The sequence below is a fragment of the Pongo abelii genome, chromosome 1 (assembly GCF_028885655.2).
Source record: "Pongo abelii isolate AG06213 chromosome 1, NHGRI_mPonAbe1-v2.0_pri, whole genome shotgun sequence".
NCBI classification, from domain to species: Eukaryota; Metazoa; Chordata; class Mammalia; order Primates; family Hominidae; genus Pongo; species Pongo abelii.
In genome coordinates, this window is record NC_071985.2 from 158,838,328 (window position 1) to 158,864,292 (window position 25,965).

The 25,965-nt window shown below is 33.8% G+C and overlaps 2 protein-coding genes across 3 annotated transcripts in view; one reads left to right on the forward strand and one right to left on the reverse strand.

Annotated features, from left to right (window-relative positions):
• Nucleotides 1–14,193, reverse strand: part of FPGT (fucose-1-phosphate guanylyltransferase) — a 43,402-nt gene extending 29,209 nt beyond the window's left edge. Inside the window, exon 1 of one of the 2 annotated variants that reach the window (XM_054535942.2) lies at nt 687–14,193. The gene's annotated coding sequence lies outside the window, so the exon portion shown is untranslated. The remainder of the gene's footprint in view (nt 1–686) is intronic. The other variant, XM_054535974.2, reaches the window with a different exon arrangement.
• The window catches only part of LRRIQ3 (leucine rich repeats and IQ motif containing 3), a 175,946-nt gene that overhangs the window by 20,195 nt on the left and 129,786 nt on the right, over nt 1–25,965 (forward strand). The window contains exon 4 of the mRNA XM_002810699.4: nt 22,257–22,390. Within this exon, the coding sequence (XP_002810745.2) occupies nt 22,257–22,390 (134 nt within the window). The remainder of the gene's footprint in view (nt 1–22,256; nt 22,391–25,965) is intronic.

A 25,965-nucleotide genomic window follows, 5' to 3' on the forward strand; every position in this document is an offset into this window, starting at 1 on the left:
AAACAATGTAGAATTCAGTATATAAAGCATTAAATGGCATAGATAGGAACTCTTTCATTGATATAAAAAGTAACAGCCACAATAATGATATTTTAGTTCTGACAATTAATGTGCACAATAGTATTATGCAAAAACATATACCATAAATACTTTGATAAATATAAGAATAAATCAATAGAAAATATTATAGTGGAAGGAAAACATAACATTTTTATGTCAACAAATTATGTGTGGAAAAATAAGCACATAGGGCTTCCATTTCTAAGAAGATAGAGTAGATATTCCTGTAGCTAAGTACAATTAAATATCCTGGACATTATATGGTAGTAATTACTATGTATTATATAATTAAATTATATGATCTGTAATAAACATATTAATTCCCTAAAACATTAAAATATATGTTCCTTAAAACATATAATGTAAAACATATAATTCCTTAAGATATTATATGTAATAAACATATTAATATCTTAAAAATTATACACAAACATCAAGAGACTAAAAAGGTAAAGAGAAGAGGCAGACTGGATAGAACAGTTGAAACCCAAGAAATGACACAGTGGTAAGTTCTTCATTTTGCTGGTTTGTTTTTCTTCTTTATTAGTCATGGTTCCCCAGAGGGACAGAACTAATAGGATAGATAGATATATATATAAAGAGGAGTTTATTAAGTATTAACTTACATGATCACAAGGTCCCACAATAGGCTGTCTGCAAGCTTGAGGAGCAAGGAGAGCCAGTCTGAGTCTCAAAACTGAAGAACTTGGAGTCCAATGTTTGAGGGCAGGAAGCATCCAGCACAGGAGAAAGATGTAGGCTGGGAGGCTAGGCCAGTCATTTCCCCAGTGCCAGACTGCATAGTTGGCATAGACATACTTAGCAGCTGAAAGAACCCCTACACCTTCATATATCCAAAACCTGAAGCTGACAAAGCCAGCAACACAGAAGGGACAAAGGGTGCAAACAAAAAAATACATATTAAAAAAAGTAACAGAAGCCTGCTCTGTCTATCTAAATGAACAGGAAAGGATCAACATAGCAAGACTGATAACTTTTAGAAAATAACCACTCTACTGCAGTCAAAGTACAGAAAAATCTGTGGTCTCACATTCGCCCATGCAGCAAAGTCTGGGTGGGGAATTTAGACCTCTACCTTTTTGAGACTCAAGTGAAGCAACCCAACACCCTGTAGGGTGATGTCAAAGGAGGCCAAGTAAGGAACCAGGGATTTCATTTCTGTTGGCCAGTTATAAGCTCTTACTAACCCATTGTAGTACAACATTCCTGCCCCTCTCTGCTGAGGTGGTGTCAGAGGAGAACTAATGGAGATCAAGACTTTTACCATTGCTGGGTGATAACAAGGCTACCCCTAAAGCTGTGCCAATTAAGACCACACAGGAGCTATAACCCCTACAATATAAACAACAGAAAAAAAATACTGAAAAATGAACATAGCTTCAGGTGTCCATGGAATTATAATAAAAGATATAACTTTCATGTCATCAGAGTCTCAAGAGAAAACAGAGTGCAGCACGGAAAAGGTGCTTGATTAAGAAATAATGGCTAAAAACTTCCCAAATGTTGCAATAGACATAAGTCTGCAGATTTAAGAAGCTGAGAAAACCCCAAATCAGCCCAAAGAAATCCAATGCCAAAAAATATCTTAATTAAACTTAAAACTGAACACAAACGAAAAAAATCTGGAAAACAAAGAAGAAAGACAACACTTTACCTATAGGTGAAAAACAATGAGAATGACAGAAAATTTTGCACCAAAAACCGTAAAGAATATAAGCAAGTTGCAAAATATTTTTCAAGCTCAGAAAGAAAATAACACGATCAAGTCTTAATTCTATGGCAATGAAAATATTCCTCAGGAATGAAGAAGGAATTAATATATACTCAGATAGAGGAAAACTAAGAGAATCTATTACTAGCATACCTCCCCTAAAATAATAGCTAAAGGAAGCTCTCTACATAGAAAGAAAATGATAAAAGAAGGCTGTGGAATATCAGGAAGGAAGAAAGAACATGGTAAGCAAAAATATGGGTAAATGAAATACACTTTCTTTCTCTTGAGTATTATAAATACTGTGTAAGCAAAAATTATAACACTGTCTCAGGTTGTTCTAAATATATATAGAATGTATACTTAAGAATTATAAACAGGAGTGTAAAGGGATGTTAAGAGGGATAAGGTTTCCATACTTCACCTGATCTGGTAAATTGGTGACATTACATGGTTGTGACATTAGTTGACTGTGGTATGTTAAATCATCTACTAAGCTGTACAAAGAGATACACAAAAACAATATATAGAGAGGAGTGTGATGTCAGCAAGATGGAAGAATAGGAGATTCCCAGTTCTAGCCCTCCCTCAGAAGCACCAATTTAGTAACTATTCATGGATAATAATGCCTTTGTGAGAATTCCGGAACCCAGGGGAGAGGTTACGCACCCAGTAGAGTGCAAAATCTGGGGAAGAATGTTAAAAGGATAAAAGGAACAATTTTACTTTACTTGTATCACCCTTTCCCCAAGCTAGCAGAGCATCACAGTGAGAAGGATCTTTTTGGCCTCCCATTTATCCAGTGCGGGAAGGAGAGTCTGAGATGAATGTTCATTTTCCTCAGCATTTCAGGGTGTTGCCTGAGAGGTGCATTTCTGTCTTGCCTCAGCCAGAATATGGGAGAATTAGCACAGCTAAATCATCAGGGGACAACTAGGAACAACAACAACAAGAAAAGGGGGAGGGCAGAGCTCTTAGTGGTGGGCAAACAGATATTGGTAGTAGCCCCATAGCCCCTACCATTGGCCTTCACTGACTGTAGACCTGTCAGCATCTTCACCTAACAACATTTTCTTACATTTGGCCCCAGCAGACCAGCTGGCCTCACCTGACCTTGGACCTCATTGGCCTCATCTGACTTTAGAGCCAGTAGACACTGGTCAGCAGGCTTCACCAACCATAGACACCAGTCAGAGCCTCAGAATCCCAGGGTGCACTGACTGGTGAAGACCTTTAATTCCTAAAGCCAGCCTATGAAGATGAGAAGATTGTTTTAGATGTAACTTCTTCAAATGCACAAGCACCAACATAAGTATATAAGGACAATGAAGAATAAGGGAAACATTCTACCATCAAAGGAAACTAAAGGAAACTAATAAAGCTCTCTCTAGCAACCAAACCTAAAGAAATGGAAATCTGCAAACTGCCTCACAAAGAATTCAAAATAATATTCTTAAAGAATCTTAGTGAACTACAAAAGAACATTGACAAATAACTAAATGAAATCAGAAAAACAATACATAAAAAATGGGATGTTAAAGAAATAGAAACTATTAACCAACAAGAAATAGAAAACATTAACCAAAATGAAATTGTAGGCTGGGCGCAGTGACTCATGCCTGTAATCCCAGCACTTTCAGAGGCCGAGGCAGGTGGATCACCCAAGGTCAGAAGTTCAAGACCAGCCTGGTTAACATGGCAAAACTCTGTCACTATTAAAAATACAAAAAAAAAAAAAAAATTAGCCAGGCGTGATGGCAGGTGCCTGTAATCCCAGCTGCTTGGGAGGCTGAGGCAGGAGAATTGCTTGAACCTGGGAGGCAGAGGTTACAGTGAGCTGAGATTGCACCATTGCAGTGCAGCCTGGGCAACAAGAGTGAAACTCCTGTCAAAAACAGGAAGGAAGGAAGGAAGGGGGGAAGGGTGGAAGGGGGGAAGGGGGATTGTAGAGTTCAGTGTTATAATGAATTAACTGAAAAATTCAATAGAGAGTTTCAACAGTAGACTCAGTCAAGCAGAAGAAAGAATTAGTGAAATTAAAGACAGGTCATTTGAAAGTGTCCAGTCAGAGAGATGAAAAGAAAAGAAAAGAAAAAAAAAAGTGTGAAGAAACTCTATGGGACTGATGAGACACCATCAAGTAAAACAATATAACGCATTATGGATATCTTACAAAGTTAAGAGAGACAGACAGAGAGAAAAGAGGGAAGAAAGCGTATAAAATAATGACTGAACACTTCACAAATCTGGAGAAAGAAACGGATACCTATACTTAGGAAGCCCAAAAATCTGCACATAGATAGAAATGAAAGAAATTTACATCAAGATACATCAGAAACCTTGTGGGCTGGAAGAAAATGAGATGGTATATTCAGAACGCTAAATAAACAACAACAAAAAACCCAAAACGTGCCAACCAAAAATACTATGCCTAGCAAAATGCTTATTCAAAAAATAAAAGAGAGATAAAGACATTTACAGATAAACAAAAATTGAAGTAGTTCATCACCACTAGGCCTACCTTGCAAGAAGTGCTAAAGGAAGTTTTTTGAATTGAAACAAAATTTATTTTATTATTTTTTATTATTGTTTGAATTGAAACAAAACATTAAGTCTAAACAAAATTTGTTACTGAATATACAATATGAAAAGCATGGTATCAGTGACAAAATATGGGAGGGGACAGTAAAAGTGCAGAAATGTACATGTGTTTGACAATAATTTATGGCAGCTTAAAATAGACTTTATTAAGAGGTTTGATACAAAACTCATGATAACAAAGAAAAAACCTATGGTAGATACACAAAAGATAAAATAGCATCAAAGCATAGCAGTATAAAAATTATCAAGCCACAAAGAAAGAATGCAAGAGAAGAAGAACAAGAGAACTACAAAACAGAAAACAATAAAATGGTAATCATTAGCCTTACTATTAATAATTATTTTAAGTGTAAATGGATTAAACTCACCAGTTAAAAGATAAGGAGGGATTGAATGTTTTTTTTTTTTTTTTTTTTTTTTTTTTTTGAGATGGAATCTTGCTCTCACCCAGGCTGGAGTGCAGTGGCGTGATCTCGGCTCACTGCAAGCTCCACCTCCTGGGTTCATGCCATTCTCCTGCCTCAGCCTCCCAAGTAGCTGGAACTATAGGCGCCCGCTACCACACCTGGCTAATTTTTTGTATTTTTAGTAGAGACGGCCAGGATGTTGGCCAGGATTGTCTCAATCTCTTGACCTCGTGATCCACCTGCCTCAGCCTCCCAAAGTGCTGGGATTACAGGTGTGAGCCACTGCGCCCGGCCTGAATGGATTTTTAAAAAACCGAGACCCAACTATATGCTGTCTTCAAGAGACTTTCCTTGTATTTAAATCCTCACATATTGGTGAAGGGAAAGAAATGGAAAAACATATTTCTTGCTAATCATAACCAAAGGATACCAGGAGTGTCTACATTTATTAAAAAAGTAGGATTTAATTTAAAAACTTACGAAAGACAAAGGAAGCCATCAAGTAATGATAAAAGGGTTAATCCAACAAGAAGCTATATCAAATATAAATATATTTGCACTCAACATTAAATTATGTAATATATGAAGCAACATTAGCAGTTATTAGGAGAAAACAGAAACACAATAATACAATACTTCAATACCCCACTTTCAACAATTGATAGATCATCCAGAAAGTAAATTGATAGGGAACAGCAGACTTGAATGACACTGGGGGCCAAATACACCTAAAAGACATGTACACAGAATCCAGCAGTAATATAATATACATTCCTTTCAAGCACACACAGAACCTTCTTTAAAATAAATGACATGGTCACATATAAGTATTAAGAAATTTAAAATGATTGAATTTATTCCAAGAATATTTTCTAAGCACAATGAAATAAAACTAGATACCATTAACAAAAGGAAATTGGGAAAATTCACAAATGCAAGGAAATTAAACAACTATTGAGTCAAAAGAGAAATCAAAAGAAATTATAAAACACTGATACAAGTGAAAATGAACTTAATAAAATTTGTGAAAACACAACCTACCAAAACTTATAGGATAAAGTAAAAGCAGTATGATAAGGGAAGTTTATAGTGAAATCTATTTTAAAAAAGAAAAAACGATCTCAACCAACTGTATACCTGAAGGAACTAGAAAAATTAACAAACTAAACCTAAAATTGGCAGAAATAAATAAAGATCAGGGCAGAACTAAATGAAATACAGAATAGCAAAGAAATTCAACAAAAATCAGTTGTTTTTTTTAAAAGACAAACAAGATAGACAAACTCAGCAAAACACAGAAAAAAAGAAGACAAACTCAGAAATGAAAGAAGAGACATTACAATTAATGCCACAGATATAAAAAAGATTTTGAGACTCATCTAAAACATACTCCAACAAAGTGGACAACTTAGAAGAAATAGTGAATAAATTCCCAGAAACATACAAGAGTTCCTTATATAGGTATAAAAACCTCCCAAGAATAAATCAAGAAAAAATAGAATGCTTGAACATACCTATAACAAATAAGGAGGTTGATTATGTAATCAAATTCCTCCCTAATGAGAAAAGCCCAGGGTCAGATGGCTTTATATATGAATTTTAAAGCATTAATACCAATTATTTTTAAATTCTGCCCCCCAAAAAGAAGAGCACACACTTCTAAACTCATGTTATAAGTCCAGCATTACACTGCTACCAAAGCCAGGCAAAAACAACACAAGAAAACTACAGGTCAATATCTGTGATGAACATGGTTACAGCAATTTTCACCAAAGTATTAAGAAACTGAATCCAACAGCACATTGAAAGGATCACACACTATGACTGAGAGAGATTTATCTCTGGGAGCCATAGATGGTTCAACCTATGCAAATCAATCAATGTGATGCACCACATTAACAGAATGAATAATAAAAATCACACAATTATCTCCATAGATGCAGAAAAACATTTGACAAAAATTCAACACCTTTTATGATTAAAAAAGCTCTCAACAATTATGTATGGAAAGAGTTTCCCTTAATGCAATATAAGGACTATATATAAAAAGCCCACAGTTAACATCATACTCAACAGTGAAAAACTTAAGTTTTTTTTCCTAAGATATGGAACAAGGTAACGATGCCTCTATTCAACATAGTATTGGAAGTCCAAGCCAAAGCAATTGGACTAAACAAATAAATAAATGCCATAAAAGTTAGGATGGAAGAAGTAAATTTATCTCCACTTGCAGGTGGCATGGTCTTATATGTTGAAAACCTTAAAACATGCCACAAGAATACTGTTAGATTTAATAAATGAATTTAGTAAAGTTACACATAACTCAGTTACATTTTTATACATTAATAATAAAAAATCTGAAAAGGAAATTAAGAAAGCAATCCCATTTAAAGTAGCACCAGAAAGAATAAAATACATAGGAATAAACCTATCAAGGAGGTGAAAACTTGTACATTGATAACTATAAAACTCTAATGGAAAAACTAAAGTAGACATAAATAACTTGGAAGGTATCATGGGTTCATGGACTAAAAAATTAGTATTGTTAAAATGTCTATCCCACCCAAAGCAATGTACAGATTTGATCAATTCCTATCAAAATACCTAAGTAATTTTTTACAGAAATGGAAAAAAATCCTAAAATTAATATGGCACCACAAAAGATCCTGAATAGCCAAAACAATCTTAAGCAAAACAAACACAAAAACCAAATAAAGCTGGAGGCATCACACTTACTGGTTTCAAAATACGTTACAAATCTATAGTAATTAAAACAGTGTAGTACTGGCATACAAATAGGCATATAGAACAATAGAACAGAATACAGAACCTAGAAATAAACCCATGAATATATGTTCAACTAATTTTCAGCAAGGGTGCCAAGAATACACAACAGAGAAAAGATATTCTCTTCAGTAGAAGATGTTGAGAAAACTGGATATCCACATCAAAAAGAATGAAATTGGACCTTTGTCTTACACTATACTCAAAAAGAATTAAAATCTTAAAGGTAAGATCTGAATCTATAAAACTTCTAGAAGGAAACGGGAAAACCTTGACATCGGTCCTGGCAATGGTTTCTCCAATATCCCACTAAAAACACAATCAACAAAAGCAAGAACAGTCAATTAAGACTACATCAAACTAAAAAGCTGCTACACAGCAAGGGAAACAATCAACAGAGTGAAATGGCAACCTATAGACTAGGAGAAAATATTGGCAAATCATTTATTTAATGAGGGGTAAATTTCTAAATTATATAAGGAACTCTTATACCTTAATAGCAAAGACAAACAAACAAAAAATAACCCGAATAAGGAATGGTTAACAGACTTGAATAGACATTTCTCCAAAGAATACATAAAAATGAATATATAAAAAAGATATATGAAAAGATAACATTACTAATCATCTGAGAAATGAAAATAAAAGAATGAGGAGATACCATTGCATACTTCCTAGGATGGCTATTATTAAAACACAACAAAGCAGCCTGTAATTCCAGTGTTTTGGGAGGCTGAGGCAGAAGGATCACTTGAGGCCAGGAGTTCAAGACTAACCTGGACAACATAACAAGACCCTGTCTCTACAAAAAATTAAGAAATTAACCAGGTGTGGTGGCGTGCACTTGTAGTCTCAGCTAGTTGGGAGGCTAAGGTGAGAGGATTGCTTGAGTCCAGGAGTTTAAGGCTGCAATGAGCTACAATTTTGCCAGTGGCACACCAGCCTGGGTGACAGAGTAAGACCCTGTCTCTTAAAAAAAGTGTTGGAGAAATTGAAACCTTTGTACACTGTTGGTGGCAATGTAAAATGGTACAGCTATTATGGAAACATTATAGAGGTTTCTCAACAAAGTACAAATAGAGCTATCATACGATCCAGCATTTCTACTTCTGGGTCTATATAAGAAACAGTTAAAATCAGGATCTTGAACAGTATTCCATGTTCATTGTAACGTTATTCATAATGGCCAAGAGACAGAAACAGCCTGCATGTTCACAGAGAGATGAGTACAGAAATAAACTATACATACACAATTGAATATTGTTTAGCCTTAAAAAAAGAAGGAAATCCTACCATTTGTGACAATATGGATGGACCTGAAAGATAACTATGCAATGTGAAACAGGTCAGTCATGGAAGGACAAATACTGGATGATTTCTCCTGTGTGAAGCGTCTAACATAGTCAAATTTACAGCAGTAGATAATCAAATCATGTTTACCAGGGGATAGGGAGGACACCATGGGAAGTGTTGTTCAAGGTTTACAAATACCCAGTTATGCAAGATGAGGAAGTTCCTGCAAATTGTGGTACAACATAGAGCCTAAAGCTTGCAATAATGTATTGTAAACTTAAAAGTTTATTAAGTGAGTAGATCTCATGTTAAGTGTTCTTACCACAAACAAACAAAAGAAAATAAAAGTGACACAAGAGAACCGAAAGAACTTTTAGAGGTGATGGATATGTTTATTACCTTGATTATGGACATAGTAACACAAGTAATACATATGTCCATACTCACATTAATTATGTTTAGGCTTTTTGTGTATACTAATTATATGTCGGGAAAACTCAGGGAGAAAACCTCACTATAGATAAATCTAAATGTAATTCCAAAAATGTTTAAGTAACCCATAGGAAATCAAGAGAAGAAAACAATGAGAGAAAAAAACAGAGGAATCTAACAGAAAACAAAAAATAAAATGGTAGTCTTAAGCATTAACCTGTCTATAATTACATTAAAATTTACAGTAAATGGTCTAAATATGCCAATTGTAAGAAAGAGACTGGCAAATTGGGCTTCAAAACATTATTCAGCTATGTGTTGTTAACAATAAACTAATTTCAAATTGAATGCTATAGGCAAATTGAAAATAAAATGATGGAAAAATATGTATCATACAAAAATTAGTTAAAGAAAAGTAGGATTGAGTAGCTGTATGAATATCTGATAAAGGAAATTTCAGCACAAAGGGAATTATCAGAGGTGGAGAGAGATGTTATATCATGATAAAAGTTTCAATCTACTAATAAGGCATAGCCATTCTAAATGGGGATGCATTAAACAATAAAGCAAGAAAATATATGGACAGAAAACTGAAATGAGAGATAAGCAAATCTACAAATATAGTCAGAGATGTGAATACTTCTCTCTATCAACTAGACAGGAAATTAGAACAACTAGATATGAAATTAGGATATATATAGAAAATATGAACATCCTATTAACCAATAGTATGTAATTGACATTTATAGAACACCACCCAACAACAGCAAAATATACATTCTTTTCAAGTGTCCATGAAATTCTATATAGACTATATCCTTAAATCAAATATCAGCAACTATCCCTAAAACAAATATCAATAAATTTAATAGAATTTAAATCATACAGGGTGTGCTAGCTGATGACAGAAAGATAAGAGGAAAATCTCCAAACACTTGGAAACTATTACACATTTCTAATAAATCCATTAGTCAAGGAGGAAGTCTTTCGTGTGTGTGTGTGTGTGTGTTTTATTTTATGTTTTTAATTGTACAATTCAGTGGTTTTTAGTGTATTTTATCATTTCAATAGATTTTTGTGGAACAGGTGCTGTTTGGTTACAAGAATAAGTTCTTTAGTGGTGATTTCTGAGATTTTGGTGCTCCCATCACCAGAGCAACGTACACTATATCCAGTGTGTAGTCTTTTATCCCTCACCCCCTACCACTTCTTTCCCCAAGTCCCCAAAGTCCATTGTATCATTCTTTAAAAAAAAATGTGGAAGTTCAGAGTGTCATATTTTTTAATTTTTATTTTTATTTTAAGTTCTGGGGTACATGTGCAGGATGTGCAGGTTTGTTACATAGTTAAACATGTGCCACGGTGGTTTGCTGCACCTATGAACCTATCACCTTCTTATGCCTTTGAGTCCTTATAGCTTAGCTCCCACTGTGAGTGAGAACATACGATATTTGGTTTTCCATTCCTGAGTTACTTCACTTAGAATAATGGTCTCCAATTTCATCCAGGTTGCTGCAAATGCCATTATTTCATTCCTTTTTATGGCTGAGTCGTATTCCATGGTATATGTATACCACATTTTCTTTATCCTCTCGTTGATTGATGGGCATTTGGGCTGGTTCCATATTTTTGCAATTCCAAATTGTGCTGCTCTAAACATCTGTGTGCAAGTGCAAGTATCTTTTTTGTATAATGACTTCTTTTCCTCTGGATAGATACCCAGGAGTGGGATTGCTGGATCTAATGGTAGATCTACTTTTAGTTATTTAAATAATCTCCACACTGTTTTCCATAGTGGTTGTAATAGTTTACATTTTCACCAATAGTGTAAAAGTGTTCCCTTTTCACCACATCCACGCCAGCATCTATTATTATTATTTTTTTATTATGGCCATTCTTGCAGGAGTAAGGTGATATCACCTTGTGGTTTTGATTTGTGTTTTCCTGACAATTAGTGATGTTAAGCATTTTTTTCATATGTTTATTGGCCATTTGTATATCTTCTTTTGCGAATTGTCTATTTGTGTCCTTAGCCCAAAAGAGGATAGTGTAAAAGAAATACAGAAATGGTTAACTGAATAAAAATACAAATACAAAGTATTAAAAGTTGTGGGACACAGCTAAGGCAATGCTTAGAGGAAAATTTATAGCACTAAATTGGAAAAGAGGGAAAATATCATATCAATGATCTTTGCTTCTCACTCAAGAACTAGAAAAGAGCAAAATTAACCCAAAGCCAGCAGAAGGAACAAAATGATAAAGAGTGAATATTAGTGAAACTGAAAAACCAAAGAAGTTGAGAAAATTAGGAAAACAAGCATCTGGTTCTTTGAAACAGTGAATAAAATTGACAAACCTGTCAAGACTGACAAAGGAAAAGGGAGAGACAAATTATCAACATCATGCATGAAACCAGGGAGATCACAGGCCTTGCAAATGTTAACAGAATAATAATACTAAATATTCTACACACGTAAACTAGACAGTCTGGATGAAATGAAACACTTCTACAGAAAAAAACACAAACTACAAAAACTCACCCACCATGAAATAGATAATTTGAATAATTGTATAACTATTAAGGAAATTGATTTCATAGTTTTAAAATTCACAAAAGAGAAACATACAAGCCTAGATTGCTTCACTGGAGAATTATCCCGAACATGTAAAAGTAACACCAAATCTGTACAATATATTCCAAAAAATAAAAATAAAAAAGAAACACCTCCTAATTTATATTATGAAGCTAAAATTATCTGGATACCAAAATAAAAGACAGCACAAGAAAGGAAAACCACAGATCAATATTCCTTAAGATTATAAGCATAGAAATCTTTAAAAATATTAGCGAATACAATTCAGCAGTATATAAAAATATATACTATGACCAAGTGAGACCAAGTATAGGGATTCAAGGATGGTTCAACATTCTAAACCAATGAATGCAATCCACCTTATTAAAAGACTAAAGAAGAGATGTCATACCAATTCATGCAGAAAAAACATTTGACAAATTTCAACATCTATTTGTGACAAAAACTTTCAGAAAAATATGTTTAGAAGGCAACTTCCTCAACTTGAGGAAAAACATCAAGAAAATACCTACAACTAACATTATGCTTAATGGTGAAAGAACGCTTTTCCCACATTATTGGGAATAAAGCATGGGTGTCCACTATCACTTCTCTTTTCAACATAGTGCCAGAAAATAGCCAGTACAACAAGGTGGGAAAAGGAAACAAAAGGAATAGAAATTGGAAAATAGGAAATACAACTCTATTTGCAGATCAAATGATCACCTATGTAAACAATCCTCAAGAATCTACAAAGAATGTGTTAGAACTAATAAGTAAGGTTAGCATTGTCTCATTATGCCAGATAAACCTACAAAACTTAATTATATTTCTATATACTAGCAATGAACACATGGAAGCCAAAATTTGAAATACAATTTATCATCATTCAAAGAAATGAAATACTTAATATATAAATCTAATGATACATGCACAGTATTGCTGTGCTGAAAACTACATTAACACTGATTTAAAAAATAAAAATAAAGATCTCAATTCTACTGAAATTTATATACAGCTTCAATGCAATTCCTATCAAAATTCCATAAGATTGTAGATGTAGTCAAGATTATACTGAATTTTATGTGGAAATATAAACAAACTAGAATTGCTAAAAGAACTTAGAAAAACAAGAAAAAAGTGGGATGCATCAGTTACTTTATTTTTAGACATGTGTAGCTATCATAATCAAGACTGTGGTGGTATTGATAACACATGGGCACATAGATCAATAGAACAGAAAATAAAACCTAAAAATAGGTTCATGCAATATGTCCAAATGAATTTTGGCAAAGGTACAAATGTAATTTGATGAAGTAAGAAAGTCTTTTCAATAAATGGTCCTGGAGCAATTAGCTATCCATAGCCAAAAGACCAATAACATCAAAAACCCTCAGTCTAAGTTTCATACTTTATACAAAAATTATCTCAAAATAGGTCAAGCAGTTGTGTAAGATGTAAAGTTACAGAATTTTAGAAAAGTAATACTTTTGGGGATCTAGGACTAGACAGAGTTCTTAGACCTGACATCAAAAGCATACTTTGTAAAAGGAATAAATGATAAAATGCATGTAATCAAATTTTTTTTTCAAAAATTTTGCTCTATGAAAGACCCTGTTAAGAGAATGAAAAGATAAGCTACAGATTTGGGGCAAGTATTTGCAAACTCTATGTATTTGTTTGCTAGGGCTGCCGTAACAAAGTACCACTAGGTAGCTTAAAGAGAAATGTATTTATTTATTTACAATTCTGGAGGCTAGAAGTCCAAGATTGAGGCATCAGCAAAGTTGATTTCTTCTGAAGACTCTCTCATTGGCTTGTAGATGCTCTTCTTCTCCCGGTCTTTACATGGTGTTTCCTCTGTGAAAGTGTTTGTGTCCAAATTTCTTAAAAGAACACCAGTCATACTGTATTAGAGCCCACCCATATGGTCTTATTTTAACTTATTTAACTCTTAGAACTCTATCTCCAAATACAGTCACATTCTGAGTTATTGGGGGTTAGGAATTCAGTATATGAATTTGAGGGGAAACGATTCAGCCTGTAACACCATGTATCTGAAAAAAGACTAGTATATAGAAAATGTATACAACTCTCAAGCCTTAACACACACACACAGACACACATACACACACACATCAAAAACATATGAAACAATCTAATTAAAAATTGAACAAAATCCAGAAGAGGAATTTCACCAAAGGGTATATACCGATGGCAAAGTAATCACATGAAAAAATATTCAATATCATTAGCTGTTAGGGAAATGGAAATTAAAACCACAATGAGATATTACTACATACTATTCAGAATGGCTAAAATTAAAAAAAAAAAGGAGTGACGATAAATTCTGGCATGTATGCAGAAAAAGTGGTAGGAAAATAAAATAGTGCAGCCACTCTGGAAAAGATATTGGCATTTTCTGAAAAAACGAAACATGGAATAATCATATGATTCAGCAATTGTAATACTGAGAATTTATCCCAGAGAAATGAAGGCTTATGTTCACATAAAAGCTTGTACATGAGTGTTTAAAGCAGTTTTATTGGTAATGGCCCCAAACTGGAAAATACCTACATGTCCTTCAATGAGTGAATGGTTAAATGAATTGACACATCCCTACCATGGTATAGTACTCAACCAGAAATATTAACAAATTATTGATATACATGCAGCAATCTGTATGAATGTCCATAGAATAATGCTATTTATGTAGAATTATTTCAACAATAGAAAAATTATATTTTCACTGCCTAGCACACTTAGAGTACTCACTTTTATTATATAACTACTATGTACTATGTTACAGTTTTGTTGTATGCCCTGGGTTCACAGTTAATAAAACATAGCCCTCTTGTACCTCAGTGTTTACCAAGTGATCCTTAGAAATACTGATTTAAATAATACAAAAGCTTCCATGCTAGTGTGGGGAGTTTCACACAGATTTTTTACCATTTTGTGGAACTATTAAAAGTGAACATAATATTAAAAGAATAAATAAAAAGGTAAAAATGATATGATTTTTCTTTATTTGAAATAAACACTTATGGGATTGGTATGTTTTACGCTTTTCAAATATGCTGAGAAAATGTGTGCCAAATTTGGATTTTTTAAAAAAAATTAACTGATATAATTGTACATATTTATGGCATTCATGGTGTTTCAAAATATATAGTGTATAGTGATCCAATCAGCATAGTTAGCATATTCATCATCTCAAACATTTATCATTTCTTTGTGTTGGGAACATTCACTATCTTCCTTCTAGCTGTCTAAAACTATATAATATGTTATTATTAACTATAGTCATTCTGCAGTGATATAAACACTAGAACCTATTCCTCCTATCTACATGTAATTTTCTATCTTCTGACAAATCTTTTCCTAGCTCTTCTTTCCCTCTACCCTTCCCAGCCTCTAGTATCCTCTGTTCTACATTTTACTTCTATGAGATCAAATATTCTTATGGAAAATATTCACAAATAAAATAGAAAAAGATAAACTTTATGGACTAGATCGTAGAACTAAAAACATGGAAGTAGGAAAGATAAAAATTATATAAGTACAATAGACATTTAGAATGTCAAATTAATTGGGAAATTGTTTTGCATCATTTTATACAATGTGACTAGAATATAGTTTTAGAATTAGTTTTTAAACAACTCTTACTGTCGACATGCAAAACACTCTCATCCATATGAGTCATAATTATAAAAGTCCTTAATATTCTTTTGCATGTCTCACTCTATTTTGTTCCAGGATTAGTAATAGCCCCTGGTTCATTTCAGGCACAGTGTATAGAATTTCTATTATTCTACCAATCATTTTATTGATTGTTGATAGTTTTTTGCCTAAGCATCTTTTGTTCTTTGCTAAGCCTTTACTAAAATTCCTTTGGTTGGATTGAAAACATTTGTAGTGATTATCTTTTATAGTTAATTTGTTGATTTCATAATTTTACATTATATTAGTTTGGATAAATTAATTAGTACATGTCTCTTTTTAGATAAAATTTTGTAAGTATCAAATATAATAATGTACGTAGAAGTCCCTTGTAAACCCTAGAACACTATATCATTTTAAGTATTGCTATAAAACTGTTGAAAGATAACATTGTTTGCATGCTTAAAACCTCACAACAACCCAGTGAGTTGTACCATCGTTATCTCCATTTTACAAATGATGAAAACATGAGACAGGTTATTCACCCTATAATACACAGCTAGCAAGTGGTAGAACTAGGATTTAAGCAAATGTAGTTTTTCTTCAGAGCCATCACTTCTTTAATGGAGTGAATGCATTATTATTATTATTATTTTACAAAGAGGGTTCCTTCATCTTCAGACATCAAATGGTTTATGGCATTTGTAAAATTTTGCAGGGTCTTTATTGCTACTTTTCAAGATCATTGTTTTACGACATCAGAAAGCTTAAGTATTGTCTGGAGGTTACTTGTTTTCTGGAAGGGACACTCATACTACCCAGAGCTGATGAATATTCCGTTTATTTCTTTAATGAGAAGGAATTTTTCATGACTCAGTGAGAAGCAGGACTCTGATGTAAACTGCAATATGAGCTTAATGGTTCTCTACTGATGAGAACTGCTTCTGACCAGGGCTACTTGGGTCTAATCATCTAAATTCCCTCCTGTATTCTTTCTGCTTCTCCAACACTTCTACCCCCCATCCCCTTGCCACCACTTATGCACTCTTACGTCATTACACTCAACCCCTTTAATCATAAGCCACAGGTGGCATCATGAGCACAAATGTAATTAACAAAGAAACATACAGATTTGTGGAAATCACATCTATACTAGAAACTAGTAAAAGATAATATTCTTACAAAATATTATTAGCTCTGGATAATTCTAGACATAGCAAAGACTTTTTGTCAGATACAATGAAGGTGAGACTGCTATGGTCTAAATGTGGCCAGTCTAAAATTTGTATGCTAAAATCTAATTTCCAGTGTGATGGTGTTTGGAGGTGGAGACTTTTGGAGGTGATTAGGTCATGAGGGTAGAACCCTCATAAATACGATTCGTGTTCTTTGTAAAGAGGCCCCAGAGAGATCCGTCCCCTTTCCATTACGTGAGGACACAGTGGGAAGGTACCATCTGTGGACCAGGAAATGGGCCTTAATCCAACACTAAAACTGCCAGTAGCTTTATCTTGGACTTCCCAGCCTCCAGAACTGATAGAAATAAGTTTCTGTTGTTTATAAGCTACCCAGTCTATGTATTTTGTTATAGCTACCCAGATGGACTAAGACATAACTGAATCAAAAGAAGAAACTAAGGCAGCCTGACTTTAAGATATTCTTCCTGAAAAATATTATAAAATCACAGGAACTAGAGGAAATTCTGCAAAACCCTCTATGTTTTCAGGGTGATGATAGAACAAGTGACAGGATCCATTACTACAGAATAGTTTTCATGGAGAGATTCAAGTACAGTCAGGGTTACAATAAATATCAAATGGTATATGACAGGACTCATGTGAGAGCAGTTAGGAGCTTCAGAAAAGAACTTAGACTCAGCCACATAACTGAAATAGTTGATAAACTAAATCAAAAATTCAATATGAGAAACTGACCTTTGACAGAATGGCTTCACCAAAATGAGAATAAATACATAAAGTTGTGAGAAAAAATGTAGACATTCATGTAATATTTATGAATAGGATGGAATTACAGTAGAGAAAATTAAAGCAAATAAAGGAGAAGCAATAATCAAGGAAATAATGGATAAAACACCATGAATCTGAGTACTGGGAAAAATTCTGTGAGCAAAGTACATATATTTTCTATAAAAATCTTTGAAGTTCAATTCTCTAATCACAGGAAAAAATGCAGAAGTATTTATATTTCTGATGAATTTTTTGAATGTAAGAAATCACTAGGCAAATAGGGGTGTTGGCATGAGTGAAGAGCCTGTGAGGCAGAGTGGAAAGCATTTGCAAAGGCACAGAGGTATTGATAGAGCTTGGCACATGCAAGTGACAACAAGTAGTTTCGTGTTCTTGGAGTTTAGAGGATATGTTTGGGCATGTCAAATGATGCTGGAGACAAAAACGGGATTAAAATAGCAAGGGGTGTTATATGTAATACTAAGGAGACAGGACTTTATCTTGCAAGATCTTGGGGAAACATTTCAGGCATTTATATGACCTGATTTTTATTCTAGAAAAATCATCTAGTAATTTTGGAGTGGAGGGAAATTGAATATAGGGGAATTAGGAGTCTATTATAATAGTTTAGGTGTAGCATATAAGGAACAGATTGAAGGGCTATTTGATAGAATTTAGTGATTTATTGAATGGAAAAAGGTGCGAGAGAAAGAGGAATATGGGTTTATTACTTGGTTGACAAGATGAAGAATCATTTTTATGACTATATAGATAATACGATATGAGTGTGGATTGATTCAAGTTAGGGAGATAATTATTTATGGTTTTGACATGAAAGTAAATAAATGGAATTGGAAGTTTATTTTATATGCCTGTAATTTAAGAAAGAATGTCTGACAGGAGATTACAGCTATGTGGATAATCTAGGTATGTGAGGCAGTAAGATATAACAAGGAAGGTGATCACTTGAGAAGAGTTAGCCAAGAAAGATGAAAAAGAATGAAAATCTAAGTTAAATCAAATGTTTAAATGTTTGCAGAAGAAAATGAATCAGCAAAACAAAGAAAAGTTTAAAAGGGAGAAAAAGAGTGTGATGTCTTTGTAGCCATGCAAAGTAATTGAGTTACAAGAATAAATTGATTGACATTGTTAAGTCATGCTTGGAGGCCAACAATGATAATTACTTAGTATTTTAACAGTCAGTTGATAATCAAATGCCAGTTGTAGACCAGATATCTCAGTTAGTCCAGATATGTAGGATGAAGAGTTGTTAAATTTGGTAAGCTTATATGGAGAAGATACACCAATGATTGCATTAAAGAACAATTTGTCAGATAAAAACATCAGGATTAATAAATAGAGACCTTATTCAAAAAGCTGATTGCATGTGAGGGAAAGGAACTATTGCAATAGGCAGAGTGGGATTATTACAATATGGAGAATGTTCTGACCATAAGATCTGCAAAAGTCATAATGGTTAGGCAAAAGAATTTCTCATTTATAAGGAGGAATAAACAAGACTATAAATAAATGAATGTGGGGAAGTGGAATGAAGAAAAGTGCTATGGTCTGACCTTAGAGCACAGACTGTTTTACCCTGAGAAAAACCTATTCTTAGGAGGGGCTGTTAAAGGGAGACTGTGTGCTGGCTGGGGCTGATGGTGGCCCAGAGTTCAGGGGCCCAGGGGAAGGAAATAATCTCAACTAAAGTTTGACTAACAAATATTTTATTCCAATTGACTGGTGGGGACAAAACCTTTCAGCTAATTGTTACAGAAGGGAAGAATGGGAATTTGGAAGGTCTGTGTCAGGTCTTGTTATAAACAAACAAGAAAGGCATCCAAGAGTATTATTTAAGTCAGTCATAAAGAGCAGGGTGCTTCTTTTCAGTAAGCCATTTCGTGTAACAAAGGACTGAGGAGATTTCTTAACTTTCACTGTTTTCCAAGAACACAGGGGTCAGGTGAAACTCAACATTGTCGAGAGTGACAAATGAATTATTTCACAGGACACAGGATAATATTGTATAAAGACACTGAATGCAGATCAACATCAAGAAAGTCTTCTTGGGGGAAGGAACTGAGTCTCCCAAAGACTAAAATTGTGAGACAAATCATTGAAAAAGGCAGTTCAAGAAATACAGATGGCATTTGTAAAAAGCATTTAAGTTTGATTATCAGGTAATTCTATGTAGGATAAATGGAGATGAGATTAAGGAGCTAGGATGGGACTAGATCAAGAAGGACTTTGTGTGGCAAACCGAGACATTTGTAATTTGTCTTTCATTGGTAAGCCAATAAATATATTAATCTAGAATGTCATATGATAAGATTTGCATTTTGGAATGCTCAATCTAGCAATAGTGCATTTTATGGTTTGGAGGAAGTGGGGGAACAGGAATTAATTAAGATATAAGTTAGGAGAATTTTAGTAAGTTAGGGAAGTGGTGTTGAAGACATGGGAAAAGCAATGGCAGAAAGTAGAAGAAAAAGAGAGGTAAGACTGATATTTGGGATGTTGAATGTACTGCATCTAGTAACATTTGCATGCCAGGAAGCATAAAAAAAGAGAGAACCTAGGATGGTTCCAGGGTTTCTGGTTTAGGCAACTGTGGGCAGTGGTACCATTTACTAAGGTAGTGTATATGAGAAAGCAGGTTGGGAAAGAAGATTCATATTTGGGAAAGTTGTATTTAGTTAGATATCAGTTTGACTATATTGTTACATAGCTCAGGAGAGAGGTCAGGCCTAAACATAGAAATCTGAGAGTCTGTAGCACAAAAGTGAGTGTTCAAGCTATGAACTTAGAAGTGGTCATTTGGAGGATGTGTAGAGATTAAAAAGCGACATGGAGAAAATTCTTTCAATGTAACAATGAAGTCATAAACATGGTATATATAGTTTTTTTTTTTTTTTTTAAGTGCAGAAGTAAACAAGATTTAGAGGAAAACTGAAAGGAGTGTAGTACAGAATCTAAGGCAAGTGTTTCAAGGAGGGAATGTCCAATGTTAACCTTAAAAAAGTGCCCTTGGATGATAGGGATAGAAGCCAGTGGAATGAGATACAGAAAAAAAAGAAAGTGGGAGAAACAAATGTGGAATTCTGTTTCTAGATTTTGGGCTCTTAATGAAAGTTAGATATAAAGGATTGAGGGTTAGGATTTAAGGATAGGTAAAGTTATATCATCTTTATATATGAACAGATAGTGCTAGCAGAGGGAGAGCCTTAGAAAATAGATATGAGACTTATAACAGTGACAGAGTGCCAATCTTAGACAAAAAGAGAGTTACTTCTTGTTTTAAGTTTGAGTAGAAGGCACTTCTACTCAGTATAGATAGGAATATAGTTAAATTTACAGAGAATGGAGGGGAGTTAATTGATGGAGTTCAGACTTGGTGGCTCTAGTTTCTCTGTGAAAAAAGAAGCAGTGTTTAGGAAGCTCCAGGGAATGGACTGGAAGAGTACTGAATAGTGTCAAAGGTTTTCAGTAGCTAATGTTGGGAATGGAATAAAGACAGAGCCAAGGAAATAAGTTTATAATTAGCAATGAGTGTTTGAAAGTATAAATCGGAAGCAGTACTAATCTGCAGGGTGTTGTGATTTTTTTTGTTTCCTGTAAACTTTTTTATTGAGTGTATATGCAGAAAAGGTGTATGTTTTAAGTGTAATATGGTTGATAATCTTCAGAAGAGGTGCTTCATAAACAATGCAATTGTCAGTATTTTTAATGCATTATCTTACATTCAAAACAAAATAGTGACCAGTCAAATTGTCAATGAAATATACTGAACCTATGATCTCAAATCTAAAAATTTTCAGGAAAGGAGATCTTTCTCAAAGCCAATACGGAATCTCTTCCAAGATAATTTGCTGTGTTCCAATAAAAGTGTCCAACATTCTAGTTAAGCTACAACAAAATTTTTAACTACTATACATTATTTTATGAATCAAAGTATATCAATTTTCTTTATGGGGGCTGACAGAGTATTTGCAGTTTCATTGGACACCTGTTTGTGCCACTACCATTTAGAGAGCAGAATGATTATGGTTAAAATTTTATACATATATTATCAGATTGGGAAAATAATCTTTAATGGAAAAAGTTATCATCAAGAATCTTACGTTTTGTGTAGAGAATTGAAATTATTTGATGCTACTAATTATTGTTCTTTTACTCTAATAATAAAAATGTATTTATTATTTTTATTACTCAATTTCATTGCTATAAAGAAATACCTGAGGCTGGGTAATTTATAAAGAAAAGAGGTTTATTTTGGCTCATGGTTCTATAGGGTATATAGGAAGTATGGTGCTGGCATCTGCTTCTGGTGGGGGCCTCAGGAAGCCTACAATCATGGTGGAAGGTGAATGGGAGGCAGGCAAGTCACATGGTGAGAGAGGGAGCAGGAGACAGAAGGGGTGGTCCCACAACCAGATCTTATGTGAACAATATGAGCAAGAAGTCACTCATCATCAAAGGGATGACACTAAGCCATTCAGGAGGGAACAGCCCTCATGATCCAATACCTCCCACAAGCCCCTATCTCTAATATTGGGAATTGCATTTCAACATAAGATCTGGAGGGCACAAACATCCAACTGTATCATAATTTAACTATAATGCCTATAAGACCTTGTGAACATTTTGTTAGTTTATTTAAACCAATAGATTACCAAATGTAAAATATCTTTTGAAAATACTTTCATGAAAGATAAAAATTATTAATTATATTTTCTTTATACAGGGAACAACCTATGAAGAGGAAATTAATAATATTAAACATATTACTTCAAAAATTAATGCAATTCTGGCTCATAATTCACCAGTTTTGATTGTTCAAAGATGGATACGTGGTTTCCTAGTTAGAAAAAATTTGAGGTATGTTTTGTTTTCTTTACTATTCGAATATTGAAATAAGAAGGTGAAGAAATAAATTATAAGAAGTCAATTCTCCAATAATTTGCGTTTTTGTATTCTCTATCATTAAAATGGTATAGTCTGTTTAACCTAACTTTAAGAAAAATACCACAGACTCTACAGTAATATAATATTTAACATAATCAACATTTGATATTTTATTTTTTCTTTTCAATTTACCATATAAATACAAATGTAAGCCATGGATTATATAATGGGATACAATAGAAATATAAAACATGGAACATATATGGAAGATTTTGTATTTTGTTTAGATGTGAATACAATTTTGCTGACACATCTGCTACCACATCAATCTATATTGTCCTTTATTTTAGTTGTCTTTTCCTCTTTTCTTGTTCCTTGCATTCCTTATCAGTAGCTAAGCTTTGCAAATAAATGGAAACCTTTTTGCTAGAATTTCTCAACGTTGTACTTGCAGAGATAAGATAGGATACTCTGTCATCAATTTATAATATTGGTCATACCAAACGTCAAACATATGAAAAACTAAATGAAAATATTCATATAGCTTATTCTAATTGGTAAAGTTCAGAAGATAGAAATGAAATTTGGCCCTGAAATATAGATAGGATTAACGTAGATCTGGAATAAGAAAACAGACATTTGTTGATAAAGCAAGATTAGAAAGTTTCACTGAAATGAGATTCAACATTCTGTGGTAAGATAGACACAATGAGATACAATGCCTTCCAGCACAAGCCAATATATGCTAAATCATAGGTAGCAATAGTCCTGATACAGAGAAACAAGTATGAGGGATAAGTAGTGAAACTGACCATAAATACAGTGCCTCCTGCTTCTGAGGAAGTGGTTCCACATAATTTTCCACACTGAGGTCAAAATATGAGAGAACATAATCTCACATTGGAAACAAGCCAAATTATCTGAGTAAAGGAGGTGCAAAAGAATCAATCAGGCAGTTGCTGAAAAGTGCATACTTTTTAAAATATTAGTTATGTCTTTATTTTGCATTTGAATTTAATGTGCTCTTTCTATTAAATACAGATCTAATTAAAGGGTCTTGTTTTTAGTTTATTCCCCAGGGATTTTTTCCTCTGGTAGAATGAAGGTTCTCACTGATGCTCACGTAACATGAGATAAAAACTTTGTTCATGGGAACAATCTTTAAAAACTAAGCATGTATGAATAGAGAGTTTTGCAGGAAGAGATTTCAGTAATAATATATGGCAGGGTTCAAGATAAAATGATTTGTATTTTCTCTCTCTTTAAAGCTCTGTTCCATTAGTTACATTACTTACCTGTGCTGGGCTTGAATTTCTTTATCTAAAATTGTAAAGAACAGGGGATAATAAAAGTACTTATTTCTATTTGCTTGTGGGAATTGAGATGATCAATATAATGCTCTTAGCACCCGACAAAAGTAGATATTACATTCTTTTTTTTTTTTTTTTTTTTTTTTGAGACGGAGTCTCGCTCTGTCGCCCAGGCTGCAGTGCAGTGGCGCGATCTCGGCTCGCTGCAACCTCTGACTTCCGGGTTCACGCCATTCTCCTGCCTCAGCCTCCCCAGTAGCTGGGACTACAGGCACCCGCTACCACGCCCGGCTAATTTTTTATATTTTTAGTAGAGACTGGGTTTCACCGTGTTAGCCAGGATGGTCTCAATCTCCTGACCTCGTGATCCACACGCCTCAGCCCCCCAAAGTGCTGGGATTACAAGCGTGAACTACCGCGCCCGGCCTTAAAAATTTAATTATTATTGTTCTTGTTATATGTAGTGCTCTCTGTGTTATTTGGCCCCATGGGAAATTTTCCTTGGATTTCTTGCTCCCTTCCAGCATGCAGACAGTAATCTTTCAAAAATACAAATTTAATCATTTTATTTACCAAGTTAAAGTCCTCCAGTGGCTTTCAATTTGTTTAGGACAAATGTTTAGGATATTGCCTCTTTGATGTGTTTCACATACTTTTATTATCACAAGCTCTTACCATACCGTATTATAGTCGTCTCTATAGTTATCTATGTCTCCAGATTTACTATAAACTGTGTGAGACTGTATCTCTCTTTTCCACTCTGTATCTTTAATATGTAACAGAATGCCTGACACATGTTAGGTGCTCAAAAATACTTTCTGAATTGAATAATACATCAACAAATGGAGAGACAGTGGGAGCTGAAATCAGATCTGGATTCATTCATGGTGAAAGTAAGAATTAGGAAATATGAAGAGCTCCCCTGAGAGGGAACTATAGATTCCCACAACCTAGGGTCCGAGTGATTAGTCCTCTTGTATCTCTATTTCTAGGCATGAGAAATGTCTCCTCACACCCAAATATTTTGTACTTTGAAATTTTTAACTTTAAGTACTTGAAATATATATGGCCAAAATTTATAAAATTATTATGATTAATGCTATTATCTTTTAGAGTGGTAGTATTTCTAGTACGGGTGATACAATATAAGGAAAGTATACTTTTATTCTTAGAATGAAATGTTGTAATTAGATTGATAGCCTCCTAAACCTACGTAAAGGCAGCTATACTGAGATCATGGGGAGGATTATTGGTTGTGTTGATGGGTTGTAAAAAAGGAAAAAGAATGGAAAAGAATATAGGAAACAAACATTTATTGAATGTGCAATATTTGTAAAGCACCATGTTAGGTACGTTAATCCATTATATTATTTAATAAAACAGAGCTTCTGAGTCTTTCTGTATTTTCTGTTTTACAGATGAAACATTAAGATTTTAAACTTGGTGGGGAGGCTAAGATATGAATCAATATAGAAAGCCATTTTGTGTCGGTCATTTGTGATCAGTTATGAAAAGATGAAACTGCATGTACATAAATATCAAGTTCTGGTGTTTAACATATTCCACATTCCATGCTCCTTTTACTTTTCTAACAACACCCTTGAAGTCAGCTTTTCCAAACAGCTGTAGTCCTTTCAGTAAGGAATGGTATTTGGAAAGTAAGATCTAGAAACTAGATGTATTCATTGCTATTGGGATGTCATTATTCCTAGCCCATTTTAGCAAACAGAATATGGATTATTCTTCCCATCATAATTTCATGTTAACACCCCAAATGTTAATCCAACACAGAGGGTTCTTCACTGCTTTCATTCAACATTATATTTCCCTTCGAATTTTGATTGCCAACATTATTAATTTTACTCATTAGCTTAATCCTACAATATACACAAAATAGTTTCATAATCACTATTACACACTACTATCAACAACGTATTTAATACAATTCAAGATTTGTTGCAGGATTTTTTTAATCATTAGACTGGAGATATATTGTTGAAATAGTTTGTTGAATAGTTACTCATATTCATTTATCATCGTGATGGTAGTTCTTTTTCTACTGATTTTCTTTTTAATTTTAAAAATATTTCTTATTTTAGTCTATTTCACTTAGGAAATTTTTTGTTGTTTTCATTTATAATTATAATCCTGGTTTAGTCTTTATATATAAAATGAGTTTTTAAATACTGGTTTTTTTAATCATTTCTATCACTGCATTTCTAAATTTGCTCTTACATG